General features: G+C 42.0%; 2 protein-coding genes across 4 annotated transcripts in view; both read left to right on the top strand.

Moving 5' to 3' along the window:
• Window positions 1–3,237, top strand: part of LOC309711922 (DENN domain-containing protein 2A) — a 39,217-nt gene extending 35,980 nt beyond the window's left edge. For all 3 annotated transcript variants that reach the window (XM_082542475.1, XM_082542474.1, XM_082542476.1), the window contains 3 exons: window positions 796–1,077; window positions 2,085–2,171; window positions 2,311–3,237. In XM_082542475.1, the coding sequence (XP_082398601.1) occupies window positions 796–1,077; window positions 2,085–2,171; window positions 2,311–2,342 (401 nt within the window). In that variant the 3' untranslated portion in view covers window positions 2,343–3,237. The remainder of the gene's footprint in view (window positions 1–795; window positions 1,078–2,084; window positions 2,172–2,310) is intronic.
• A 2,276-nt stretch (window positions 3,238–5,513) lies between these two features.
• tead4 (TEA domain transcription factor 4) overlaps window positions 5,514–14,427 on the top strand; it is a 39,658-nt gene continuing 30,744 nt past the window's right edge. Inside the window, exon 1 of the mRNA XM_082542495.1 lies at window positions 5,514–7,219. The gene's annotated coding sequence lies outside the window, so the exon portion shown is untranslated. The remainder of the gene's footprint in view (window positions 7,220–14,427) is intronic.

Raw genomic sequence — 14,427 nt, 5'->3', positions numbered from 1 at the left:
AGGTGCTCACAAGAGTGCATTTGATTAGTAACTCCTGGCTACTACTTAACATCTTAATTCTTATGAAAGCAGTAAGGGTGCACCTAAGTCCTGTGGAAACTTTCTTTTTTACATTAATTGCCACAGCCTTCTTTTTAGTGATATTAGTCTGCACAAATCTCTGGTTTAAAAAGCTTTGAAGTGTTTTCGTTACCAGTCATATCTTCCTGGGTTTCATGTAATGAATATTATGTACCACAGCTCTAATGTTCATTGCCAGCTGTTTTCCAGTGAAATATATAGGTATGTACGAAACACCTACAACTTATCATTCTGCAACTTGATCATAGTTTTGTGGTACACCGAAGAAATTTTCCAAGAGAACATTCCCAGAGATTTTCATCATTTTCCCTAAATTTTTAATATGACTGGACAGCTTCATTCCAGTATTCAAGTTTTTCCTCCTTAATAATTCACCTTTAGCATTAAAGGGTCCTTGAAGTATGACGAAATTCAAAGTAGAAATGTTGTGGTTAAAAATACAAAACCATAAATGTGGTGTAACTCTGCATAAATCTCATGTTCTTTGTGGTCGCCAAACCTTTCCAACAGAGTTCACTCCAACACTGCTGGAACATTCAGTCTAACCAAAGTCTGTTTCCCAAACTAGATCAAGATCTAGATCAGTGTCAATACTTTGAAGTAGTCTGTGTGAAACAACCTTGTATGTCTTCTGATGTGTAGCAGTTTTTTGTTGTAATTGCTTTTGGGGGTGGCTAATTTTTACCCCTCTTCTCCGATGGTTTTCTCTGCCAGACTCTAGCTCGCTGAGCACAGTGGTGTCGGAGGCTTTTGTTCGTTTCTTCGTGGAGATGGTGGGCCACTACTCCCTCTTCATGGGTGGAACAGAGAGGGAGGAGGAGTCTGTCTCCTCCACCACCTTGCCCAGCCCCACTTCTTCCTCATCCTTTCAGCGTGAGGCCTTTCGCAAAGCAGTCACTTCCAAGAGTTTGAGAAGGTTTCTGGAGGTGTTCATGGAGACTCAGATGTTCACCGGCTTCATCCAGGAGAGAGATCTGCGCAGGCAAGGCCTCAGAGGTAATAAGCTATAAGCAATGTTAATGCTCTTTAACACTGTTAAAGTGTATCTGCTCCTTTGTGCAAGTAGGAACAGGATGAGCACTGCCACTCCGCTAGCGACCTGTCACTCCTTCCACACTCCACACGGGGAAACACGGGGACAGGTCCGGGGAATCTAGGAACAAAGGAACACGTTAAGTCTCTGAGACAGAGGCACAGCAAACTTGAGCTAGGTGTGTACTGACAAGAGCCTTCACAACAATCCAGCGTTGAACAGCTGATCTCCTCCTTCTAATATACCAGCTGGTCTGATGAGGCCCAGGTGTGCACGATCCGGGAAGGCGTGGACCGAGGGCGTGAACCCGCCATGAGTTCCGCCCCGGCAAAACAGGGGAGAGGGAGAGAGAGAGGAAAAAGAGAAGAGAAGGGGGGCTAGGAGTGAAGAGATGCTGATCAGCGCCTTGCCGATCCTGCAGGTCGTGACAGTATCAGGATAAAATCCTTGGACGTATTGTCAGTCTCTACGCCGGCCCTGGACAATGCCCAGCCTCATGTGACAAGAGTATGTGGTTAGTTCTTGGAGGATGAAGGAATTGATACCATTGACTGACGCTCGCCTGACCTAAGTCCAAAAGAACACCACCAGGTTGCACTGCAGACTGTACAAAAGTGATCTCCCAGTCCATATCTGGGAGGCAACCCCCCAGGACACCATTTGTCATCTGATTAGGAGCATGCCCTAACATTGTCAGGCATGAATACAAGCACATGTGTGCCATACATACTGCTGAGTACCATCCATTATCCAGCAGTTTGTTTTTTTTATTGAGATCTAAAGTGTTGCTTTTTTGAGCAATGATATTATGCGATGTGATATTATGCTTTTTTTGGCCAAAAAATTAAGAAAATGATCAGAAACATTTCAGTGCACCGATGATTCGGACTTTGCTCTGACTTCAGTGTGAACTTGTAGTTACATTTTGTATACCACAGCACATTTAACGAGTTCTTTTTTCCCCCTCCAGGTCTCTTTGAGGTGAGAGCACAAGAATATTTGGACTCGCTGCCTGGGAGTGAGCAAAGAGGGGTCAACAAGTTCCTGAAGGGCCTAGGTGAGAGTCTCTGCACAGCCTCAGGCAGTCAGCTTATCAGCTGATCAATTCATCATCTGTAAAATCCTCCAGTTTTTCTTTATGGAAACATGCTCTTTGTCTCAAATGTGTCTTCATGCAGATATGTTGCTTTTTCCAGGAAACAAGATGAAATTCCTTTCCAAGAAATGAGACTCGGAGTCATTGCTGAAAGCAGAACTAAAAGGAGGTGCAGTCCCTGGATACAGAGCATGCACAGATGGAGATGTGTCTTTGGGTTACAACAAATGAAGGCCCCTGAATGGAACTGGACTCATATGTAGTGCTTAGCATGAAGAGCTGGTTTAGCTCTCAGCTTCATCGCCGATGATTCTGTCAGTGTTGGATGGGGTTTACTTAGCGTGCTCCAAAACTCCCCACAAACACGATAAAGCAACAGTGTCTGGTCTTACAGTCTAAATGTTTTACAGATTACACTAATCTCCTACAGTGTATTACAGTATAACACAGTGTAAATGTCTTAGGAACAGTGTTCTCATCACTAACTTCAACTGTAAACCTGTAAGGAGGAGTGTCCCTTAAGATCCAGTTTTGTACAATATTGTCCTATACATTCCATGTATTTTCTATAGGAAGTTCTATAAATGCAATAGTACAACTTCTTTGTCAACAGGAGGCTGTTAAGTTAATTTATATTGCTTTTTTGTTTTGTTTTTTTAGACCAACTTAATCTCTTGTTTTAATTTCTTTTAAATGAGTCCAAAGGAATCTCCTGTAGTTTCTAATACACTTTATTTAACAGAGTCTAGACTGTTTGTAGACCACTTTGGATTGTTGGGTATACGTGCCACTGTTTTAATTAAATGTACTGTTGATGGACGCTATTGTACCGATAAACACGTACTGATCCAAAGGAAATCAATGTGAATATGCCTGTCAGTAAAGGATGTGGGCTTCAGCTGATGAATTGTGTTTGTCTTAAGCCAATTAGTATCAGTATGTTTCACAAAAACAACTAAGGTTGCCTTAATATGATCGAACATACAATGAAACTTCATAAATAAAGTGATTTGATTTAGACAAACGACTCCTGTTCTTCAAATCCCATTTCTGTGTTTTGGCAGCTTTACTCAATTAATCCATAATTTTCTGCTTATATTATCACTTTTTTGAAGACATAAAGTTATGAAGTGGTTTTAGTCTCCACTGACTAGCCAACAAACCAGTGTAATTTCTAAGAGGTTTCAGATTCAGACTTTTCTTTACATTATAGAAACTTATATATACACACGGGATGCTGTCTAAGAATTTGGCAGGAGCCAATGCATGAGCAAGAAACTTAGCCAGTCTTCTAGATCTATGCGGTTTTTAAAAGTTAAACATAGAGGCTATAAAACTGACAATATGGAGATCAATATGAAGATCTGTTCATCTCTCTCTCTCACTTTCTCATATATGTATATCTATCTATCTATATACATATACATATATATGTATACACATATATATATAGAAATATATCCAAGAAAGGATGTCCAGTATGAAGTGTTGGACAGCATCAGGCCCCCACATGGTTCACGCCTACTGGCTGAAGAAGCTGACTGCACTCCAGGAGTCAGCACTCCAGTACCAAAGAACCAGCTGCTAGTCGATGAGAGACACCCAGAATGGCTAACCAAAGGCCGGACAGTCCTGATCCCCATGGACCCCCAGAAGGGACCAGTCCCATCCAAACACCGGCCAATAACTTGCCCAAGTGCCACAAGCTCCTGTCAGGCATCATAGCGGTGAATGGGGCACAATACATGAGAGGGGCCCAGAAAGGAATTGGCAAGAATACCAGAGGTGCAAAACACTAGCTACTGGTAGACCAAGCAGTCAGCTGAGACAGCAAGACTAGGCTGACCAAGCTGTGCACTGCCTGGATTGATTACAACAAGGCCTATGACTCGATGCCCCACACCTGGAATGCCTATACAAGATCAACAGGACCCTAAGAGCTTTCTCAAGAAGCCCATTGAGTTCTCAGGAACTCAATGGGGATGTGGTATACAACACTAGAGGCCAACTTCAAGCCCATAGCACAAGTCATCATCAAGTACCGGATCTACCAAAGGGATGCGCTGTCCCCACTGCTGTTCTGCACAGTCCTGAACCTCCTCAGTGAGATCATTGACAGGACTGGCTACGGATACCGACTACGGAATGGAGCAATCATCAGCCACCTCCTCTACATGGATGACATCAAGCTGTATACCAAAAGTGAATGAGACACAGAGTCACTGATCCACACCACCAGGACTGTACTGAAAGACAGCACGGAGGCACTAATCGTGGCAGAACAGGAACAAGCTCTGAGCACAAGATCCATAGAGGCTGGGGTCTATCACACCAGGCAAGACCCCAGGTGCAGGCTGTGTAAAGATGCCCCTCAGACAATCCAGCACATAACAGCAGGGTGCAAGATGCTAGCAGGCAGGGCATACATGGAACGCCATAACCAAGTGGCCGGCATGTGTATACAGAAACATCTTTGCCATCTATGGCCTGGAAGTCCCTAGGTCAAAATGTAAGATGCCCCCTAGGGTGGTCAAGAATGACCGAGTTAAGATCCTGTGGGACTTCCAGATACAGACAAACAAAATGGTGATGGCCAACCAACTGGAGATAGTAGTGGTAGACAAGCAGAGGAAGACGGCTGTAGTAATAGACATAGCAATACGAAATGACAGCAACATCTGAAAGAAGGAACATGAGAAGCTGGAGAAGTACCAAGGGTCAGAGAAGAGCTCGAGAAGATGTGGAGTGTGAAGGTAACAGTAGTCCCAGTGGTAATCGGAGCATTCGGTGCAGTCACTCCCAAGCTAGGCGAGTGGCTCCAGCAGATCTCAGAAACAAATCCGAGATCTCTGTCCAAAAGAGCACAGTCCTTGGAACAGCTAAGATACAGTGCAGGACCCTCAAGCTCCCAGGCCTCTATTAGAGGACCCAAGCTTGAAGGATTGACTGCCCACAGGGGCGAAAGGGGAATTTAAAAAAAAAAGTTTCAAAATCCTATGTAACCTTGTTTTGAAGTTATTGTTTTCACAAGATTTTCAGAAAACGACCTTTCACCTTGACCTTGACCTTGATGTCACTGAGATTCAAGATTTTTAGTAGATACACCTACAGTATCGATTTAGAGCTCCTACGTCGCTCCATTCTCAAGTTAATGTCACAAACTGAAAGCAGGGACTCAAGCGCAGAGCAGGTTGACGTATCAGAACACGATTTATTTACACACCAGTGCAATACTAGATACAGTGACGGGGGAAAGTCCAGAAAAAAGCAAAAACACAAGTGTAGCCTTGTGAGGCCGGCTGGGCAGGCACAGGGACCATGACAGTTAACCTATTTGCAAACTTGGGTGTCCATGTCACCCACCCACCAACAGCCTTTTACAGCTGAGGGGTGAAAAGTTTTTTATTTGAGGAAAAATGCTTCTTTGGTGTCACTCTATTTGGCTGCTCTATTACAGCATGACATAAACTGTACAGCTGTGTGGTTCTTTCGGGTGACCCAAAATGTTATCTAGAGCCGTCACTGATCTGTGGTGCTGAAGCAGAGCTGTGGACAATTTAAAATAGAAGCTCAAAATACTGAAAGGACAGCATCATATGGCTTTTATCACCAACATCACACACATTTTTTTTTATTGTTGTTGTTAATCTTTGAAACAAAAATTACATTGCGCCTAATTTGACATTGCCTCTGCTTTCTGTGTACTTATACATAACCAGGACATCACCAAGAATGAACTCTTCCTATATTACCAAGTGCAGCTTGTCCAAATGAACATGACTGTGAGTCTTAAAAACAGTACGGCTAGAATAAACCCCAGGTTACAACCTTTAGAGAGAACTGTGATGGCTTTCCACTGAACGAACACACGCACCACCCAGAATGTCCAGCAGGGGGCTCTGTTACCCAGTTCACGTTATTCCGCATATGTAGCCTTGGAAGAGTCCAAAGTTCAGAATTACATCTCAGACAATTATGCCTCCAGGCCTTTAATGACTTGCACAATATACCCGAGTCTAACAATATTATCGCCTTTTGGTCTGATCATGTGACATAATAAGCAAACTAGAGCTGAAAAGCAAAAGGTTACAAGTTATATGGGGGGAAAAAAACTTTTGAAAAAAAGATAGCCATCTTGGATAGACATTAATATGGGCAATTTATTTTTAAAGACATATTTAATATTGTTTCTTTAGTATAATAAGGCATAAGGCCTGGAGAGTATAAATTTAATAGCAGCGCTTAAGGTAGCTTTATCTGTTCAGGTGTATCACAAGTGATAGAAATACGGTGGATAAAGTATATGCACTTATTATTCAACAAGTCAAAGTGCAATAGTGATTCTTTATAGCAGGCAAAAAACTGTTGAGCCCCTATAGTATGGATCTGAAATATTACATTTGTGGCAACGATCGTTCATTGTACCTGATATAAAGCTTAATAAAATTTGAAGGATTAAACCAGTGATTTCAGTTACAGTGGGAATCCAGTGTAACACGCTTGTCCTATAAATGGTGTGTTTGTACACCCATTGTCAGTGTTCATGAAGAAGTTGAGTGCTATAATATTGTGTATCCTTTCTGTTTTAGTTCTTTTTAAATTATTCTTCTTAATGCCATGCTCTTCCACCCTTTCCTCTCCTTTCTGAGCCCTCCTCTTCCTCTCCCCCTTTTCGTCATTACGTGTTGGCCGGTCAGACCTCCTCGCGCCCTCCCCTCCTCTGTCTCCCCCCTCCTCCTTCCCTCCCTGGGTCTTTTTCTCTGGCTTTTTCCAGGCTTCATGTCATACCACGGCTAATTCCTGAAATTCCTGCCCTCCTCTCGCTTCAAACAAGCGGCTTCAGGAAGGAGACGAGGCAGCAGAAAACAAACAAAGAGGGAAAAAAAATAAGAAGAAAACCCCCTACGGACTCCTTATTTTATTTTTAAAAAAATCATAATAATAAAATAAAATACTACTCTACCTGCCCGCCTGCCTGCCTGCCGGACTGCTAACAGGAGTTTGACCAGGTAAGCCGGTGCAAATGTTTCACAGTTTTCTGAGTGTTGAGCGCTGTTCAGGTTTCAGTTGCGGGGTCTGTCGGAGTGAAACTTTCAGTTTGTTGAACAATGTGGATGTGAAGTCAGTTGTTTGAGCGCCTTCTCTCTGAAACAGCTCACACTCGCTGTCGGAGACAACATTCCATAAATTACTCGCATTTCTTCGCTGGAATTCCTGCATTTCCCCCCCTTCTTTTAATTCCAGCGGTGGAGTAAGTGAGCTCTGACTCCCTGTGCTTTAGCCGGAACCTTTCTCCTTCTCTCTCTCTTTCTTTTTTTTTTAGTGTGAGGGAATAACGTCAGGGCTGTGCGGTCAAACATTAGCGCCCGTCTGGGTAAAGTTTTACTCCGGGATCATTCAAACGGTGTATTTATTAACCCGCAGGATTAATTAAGTTTTCTGCCCTCCACCACTCCCCTTCTTTTCTTCTCAACAAGTGTGAGTAGTGTGTAAGTGTTTTGACAGGGTAGTGCCTTCTCAGTCTGCTATTGATTGAATTGTATTTAAGTGTGATTAAAAGCTGGGATAAATGATGTCATCAGTGGGACGATGAGGTAGAACTTCAAGTAGAATCGTACTAGCAAAATAAAAAAAAATTGCTTCGTGTCTTTTTAAACTATAATTTATTATGTCATGAACTGTGGTACTCCCGATGGTTTTTTTTTTTGTTTAATTTTTTTAAATGTCTAATATATTTGTTTAGTTCGGCAAATAGGCTACAGTCAGCGGAATTAAAGACATGACGTGTTTTGCATGTATGCATTTACCCTGCGCTCTAGATTATAATCAAAGCAGTTTTTTGGCCATTTAAAATATCTGTTATGTTATATTTGTTGCCGTTTCTGCTGCTCTCTTGACCAGGTCTGTCTCGAAAAAGAGTTTTGAAATCTCAGACTATTTAAAGGATGTATAAAAATCACTTGAACAAACAATGATTGTAGCTTCTACCTTGTGGACAGAAGGGTTCTTAGATGACTTGATATCATTCACGAGGGATCTGCTTTGATACCTTACAGGTCGACAAGCCATTTACAGCAGTTTAATTACTGCCAATACTTTATTTTATTTATTTATTTTGAATACTGGTGTTGTGCAAAAAAAAGTGATCAACTGTCAAAAGTCATTTCCGATGTTTGTGTGTAAATATCTACCAAATTGCTTATACTGGTAACTTGAATGTAGTCAGGATAAAGAAATGACATGTCTCGTTGGTATCTTTATGATTGTGCTTTATTGTCTTTTTTGGTTGTTTAAATGTCCCACAGAACTGTGATGTTGTATTTTTTGCAGTCTCTGCCTTCGTCTTGGCCAGATCTCTTTTAAAAAATACATTTTAATGTTCTTTTTGGCTAAAATGACTTGATATCATTCATTAGAGATATGGGGTTGTTGTTTTTTTTGTTTGTTTTTTTTTTACTTTTTAGGACATATGTAAGAGGTAAGATGGAGCTGTCATTTGCTTTTTAGTGTATATCCACTTAATAGTTGTAGTCATGCTTTAAGGCGTAATGTACTCATCATAGTGTTGCACACTGAAGAGGAGTTGAGTTCAGCTTTTAACAGTTGTGTAAATCATTACAAGACTTGTTCTCATACTCTTTATTTTCAAAGAAGCTGTACCTGAAAAAATAAAAATAAATGGAAATAAACAAGCAGAGAAGAAGCCCTGCGTATTTGCACTTAAGCAAAATCCAAAAATACAGTGTAATTAGTTGCTGTACACTGCGTCAATGCACACATACTCCTCAGCTTTTAGTGGTGGTAGTAATGAAGTTTAAAATAGTTATGCAGTTCTACTTTATGCGTGTATTTGATTTGGCAGCTCAAAGTTTTGCAGATTATGACAAATTGGTGCGATGTGAATCACAATAACAGCATGTAGTGTGGTAAACCTCTTAGAGTTAGAAAGCAACTGTCTGCACTCATCAACGCACTATATTGTCTAAATTCTCATTACACTGTAACGCATCAGCAGCGGTGTATCAGTCAACACAAGATGTAAATGTGGTTTGGATAGGAGGCCTTCATGCTTATGCTGGATTATAGATTCTGGATCATGTTTCTTTTTGTAATACCCACAGTGACATGGGAATCTGTGGAACTGCTAGAAATGAAATACAAGAAAAGAAAATCTACACAAAGCAATTTTATAGTGTATAAGTCTCTATTAATAGGTGAGCTGTGAAAACGATCTTTAAAAAAAAACAAAAAACTAGTTTGCAAAGCTTTATTGATGTTTTCAGTTAAGTGTGTGTGTGTGTACAGTGTGTACAGTGGCTGGGACAATTGCATTTAAGCAGCTTTGCTTCAAAGCGAAAAGAAAAAAAGTATTTCACATTATTATTTTTGTCTCAATTTCTGATTTTAGCTTTACTGCTGTGTCCATTTTGGCTCATCCAGATGAATACCTGTCATGTCCCTTAGGTCAGGCTGCTAAACACAAGAAAAGGTCCTATCAAGACTTGTTGATTAGTTTGTCTGTTCTGGGCTACTGTAGAAACATGGTGGTATCTACCATGGATCGATTCCCTGGCTACTCTGAAGTGCATGTCGAAGTATCCTTGGGCAGGATACTGAACCCTGAGTTGCCCCTGATGAATCCATCATCAGTGTGTATGAGTGTTACACAAAGCAGTTATAGAATCAAATCAAATCACTTTTATTGTCACATCACATGTGCAGGTACATTGGTACAGCACATGTGAGTGAAATTCTTGTGTGCGAGCTTCACAAGCAACAGAGTTGTGCAAAATACAATAATGTAAACAAGCAAAATACAAGAATGGCTACATCTGAAACTAATAAATATATGTACAATATATAATAATATATGCATTTCTGGATGTGTATACTAAATATTTTTCTACGTGTGTGTGTGTGTGTACACATATTTTACAAATTAAATAGAGTAAACAATAAATAAAATATATAAAAATATACAGAGTTAGAAAAATGCATGAATGTGTGTGTCATTGAGTGAATGAGGTTTGTAGTAAAAGTTTTGAGTAGAAAAGCGCGGTCCATTCACTCACTACTTCGCAAAGGAGAACAGAACTAATAGAACCAAAGCAGTTCCTATTTTCAGGTATTAATACACAAAGCAAAGCATGCTTATAGATACTTTATTCCTTTCCTCCTGCATATCCACCAAAATCCTACACACCGGATCTTTAAAACAATAAAAATACTCAGATTTCAACCTTATGAGTGTATTATAGACTTTTCATTGTTCAATATATTTTAATATATGTACAGTTCAGAGTGTGGATTGTGTGTGTGTGTGTTATGGTGTTTGTAGGTCAGCTGAGTGAGTATATTTTTCAGAGGAGCAACAGGTGTGAAGGAGCAGGAGTGACTGTGATGGAAGGGTAAAAATCACACCTGCCAGAGCCTCCTCTGAAGAGTCTGGCAGCTAGAGGAGTTGGCCTTTCTGTTTTCAAGGCTTTGGGTTCACTCTTGTCCCAGACACATGAATTATAATGTAATCTGAACTCTAAGGTTGCTTTGTTCACACTGGAGTAGCATTTGTGTGCGTGTGGGTGGATGTGGCTGGGCCTAGAGGTGGATGTGTTTGTGTGTTTGTGTGGGTGAATGAGTGGAACGAGAGGGGAGGTTAAAAAAGGTGTGTGATCAAGAAGAGAAATATGTGCGCTTTCATCCTTGTTTGGGAATCATTGTGTGTTTGTGTGTGCATAGCTGCCCTGAGACAGGTCCTCTCCACAGTGGAGGAGTTTCTTTTTTTTTTTTTCCTGTACTCATCCCACATAGCGATCATTCCTCCTCCGCTTGCACGAGAAAAACGAATAATGCCTCAGATATGAGCCTTGTAGAACAAAGACTTTTTGCACAGCCCTCCCCTCCTTTTCTGCTAACGCTGCTGAGCACCCGTAGCACTGTGCAGTGTGTGTCTGTGTTGTCTATTGATTCCAGACAGTCTGATAAATCTTTACATTTGGATTATCTGGGATTCATATGAAAGACCTCAGCTCTTTTTCCCACTGGCATGTAGAAAGGGCAGAAGTTAAGTCTTAACTGTGGGATTCTGTATTATAATAGCAAATTAACAAAAGAAGCAAAAGTCTTTACCAGCCCTCATCATGTTCAAGCAGTTACGGAAGCATTTACACCTTGGACTGTTGAGAACAACCACTCCACTAACTTTTGGCAGCTTAACATACCGCATGTTATTAGTGTTAATAGTTTGTTGTCATTACCTGCTTATCAGCCCAGCATTTGGAGCCCCCTGTTTTACTTAGTTTAAACCCACCATGACTGATTTTATTTGCACAGCTTCCTGTCGCCACAAGTCTATAAGACTCTTGATTGATGCTGGGAATTTAGAGCAGCCTGCTGCAGGTGAACGCTACATCTGGCTGCAAGCGGTGAGACCAAATGATCATAGAGGGGTTGTGGACTGTGCAACCAGGCAGAGCTGTCAGATGATCATTTGCACTTTAAGTGCTAATCAGTCAACTGATCAATATATCGACAGGATGATTGTGAAAACAACCTTTGGCTGCTGCTTGTGATGTGTAAATATACTGTGAGGGGTTGACATTGCCGTATCAAAGTCGTCCTTTTATGTCTAATATGCAAAATATGCAAAAGCCACTGTGTTTGTTTAGTGTGTGGAGCTCGGAGACTCCCGCTGGGGCAGCCCAGTGGGACTCGGTGCCAGAGAACACGTGCTCTCAGCAAAAACCTAACAAAACAAACCTGTTTGCAGCCAGAGGCTCTCACTGCCACTTTATTTCTATCACGTAGCCTGATCCCATACTACTGCCTTTTTGCCAGAATGTTTTCTGCCTGTCTTTACATTCCCGGCCCGATTAGTGGAGATTGTGACCACTTCAGCACAACGCACACACTCGCACACAGACACACTCTGTGAGTGTAGCAAGTACTGTGACTTCTGGATATCTACACAGTATCTGTCTCAGTCTCTGTGTCCCTGTGTGGCCTCATGCTCACAGTAACACTGCTAATAGGTGAAAATTGTTTCCTTCTGAAGAACATGAGGTTTTACGCTAAAACCACTAAGATGAAGCTCGGGGTGCAATTAAAATAATCAGGACATTACCAAAGTCATTAGCAGTGTCTGTCAGTACAGTGTTTCCAATAACTAGTGTTGTTGGTGTTGAACTGCACAGCTGATTGACGTTGTTTATAAAAAGCTGCCCTGCTTGCCCACCTGGCTGGCTCTGGTCCAGAACAACCTGAGGCTCAACTACCTGCAGCTGCTTGTTGCTCATGTTTTACAATATGTGTCAGTGTGTGTGTCAGAGGGAAGGTTTCATTGTTTCTCTGTATGTGTGCCTCAGCCTTGCATACGACCCTGCTCTGATAAAGTCTTTGTTAGCGTTTTAACTTGTGTATGTGTGGGCATATTTGTGTTTTTGTGTGTCCCAAGTGTGTTTTTTTTTTTCCCCTCTGTCTCACAAGTTTTAACCATGACCGGGTTTGCTTAGTTGGTCAGTGTGTACAGTTGTGTAAAGGAGTCGGGGCAGCCAAGGGGTTACGTGGCCCCTTGACCACAGCACCAGCTGGGGGATTATCCTGTTGAGCAGATCCAGTGTAGAGGGGCCACGCTGGGGCTGGTCTGGAGGCGTGAGGGAGGGGAGAGGGCTGTTTTAAGGCATGGCTTAGGTTAATTAACCTCCTGGACGCTTCGAGAGAGGCACAGAGCTCCACACTAATGGTTTATGGCCCCCACAGTTCTCACTTTGACATGCAGTGACCCTGAACTGGAGTTGTGTTTAGTTTAAAATCACGTCCATAAACAATAGAAATGTCACACTGGGATTATATCTGTCAGTTTCAGAAAGTTTAGTTTTATCGCAATCCATTAGCTCTTGACTAGCTGGTGAGCTTGTGATCGAGATTACGTCTTACATAAGCTTTTTAACTAGTTTGAGTTATGTGAGGGATTTAATTCAGAAAACTTAGGTTGGATAAGGCTGGAGGGATCGTTTAAGCGAGCCATGTTATGTGACTTGGTTTCCTAGTTTTCTTCTTAATGGCAATACAGTGGGGCAAAAAAGTATTTAGTCAGCCACCGATTGTGCAAGTTCCCCCACCTAAAATGATGACAGAGGTCAGTAATTTGCACCAGAGGTACACTTCAACTGTGAGAGACAGAATGTGGAAAAAAAAATCCATGAATCCACATGGTAGGATTTGTAAAGAATTTATTCGTAAATCAGGGTGGAAAATAAGTATTTGGTCAATAACAAAAATACAACTCAATACTTTGTAACATAACCTTTGTTGGCAATAACAGAGGTCAAACGTTTACTATAGGTCTTTACCAGGTTTGCACACACAGTAGCTGGTATTTTGGCCCATTCCTCCATGCAGATCTTCTCGAGAGCAGTGATGTTTTGGGGCTGTCGCCGAGCAACACGGACTTTCAACTCCCGCCACAGATTTTCTATGGGGTTGAGGTCTGGAGACTGGCTAGGCCACTCCAGGACTTTCAAATGCTTCTTACGGAGCCACTCCTTTGTTGCCCGGGCGGTGTGTTTTGGATCATTGTCATGTTGGAAGACCCAGCCTCGTTTCATCTTCAAAGTTCTCACTGATGGAAGGAGGTTTTGGCTCAAAATCTCACGATACATGGCCCCATTCATTCTGTCCTTAACACGGATCAGTCGTCCTGTCCCCTTGGCAGAAAAACAGCCCCATAGCATGATGTTTCCACCCCCATGCTTCACAGTAGGTATGGTGTTCTTGGGATGCAACTCAGTATTCTTCTTCCTCCAAACACGACGAGTTGAGTTTATACCAAAAAGTTCTACTTTGGTTTCATCTGACCACATGACATTCTCCCAATCCTCTGCTGTATCATCCATGTGCTCTCTGGCAAACTTCAGACGGGCCTGGACATGCACTGGCTTCAGCAGCGGTACACGTCTGGCACTGCGGGATTTGATTCCCTGCCGTTGTAGTGTGTTACTGATGGTGACCTTTGTTACTTTGGTCCCAGCTCTCTGCAGGTCATTCACCAGGTCCCCCCGTGTGGTTCTGGGATCTTTGCTCACCGTTCTCATGATCATTTTGACCCCACGGGATGAGATCTTGCGTGGAGCCCCAGATCGAGGGAGATTATCAGTGGTCTTGTATGTCTTCCATTTTCTGATGATTGCTCCCACAGTTGATTTTTTCACACCAAGCTGCT

The sequence above is a fragment of the Aulonocara stuartgranti genome (assembly GCF_965226115.1).
Source record: "Aulonocara stuartgranti genome assembly, chromosome: 7".
Lineage (NCBI taxonomy): Eukaryota > Metazoa > Chordata > Actinopteri > Cichliformes > Cichlidae > Aulonocara > Aulonocara stuartgranti.
This window is presented reverse-complemented; position numbering and strand designations above follow the sequence as displayed.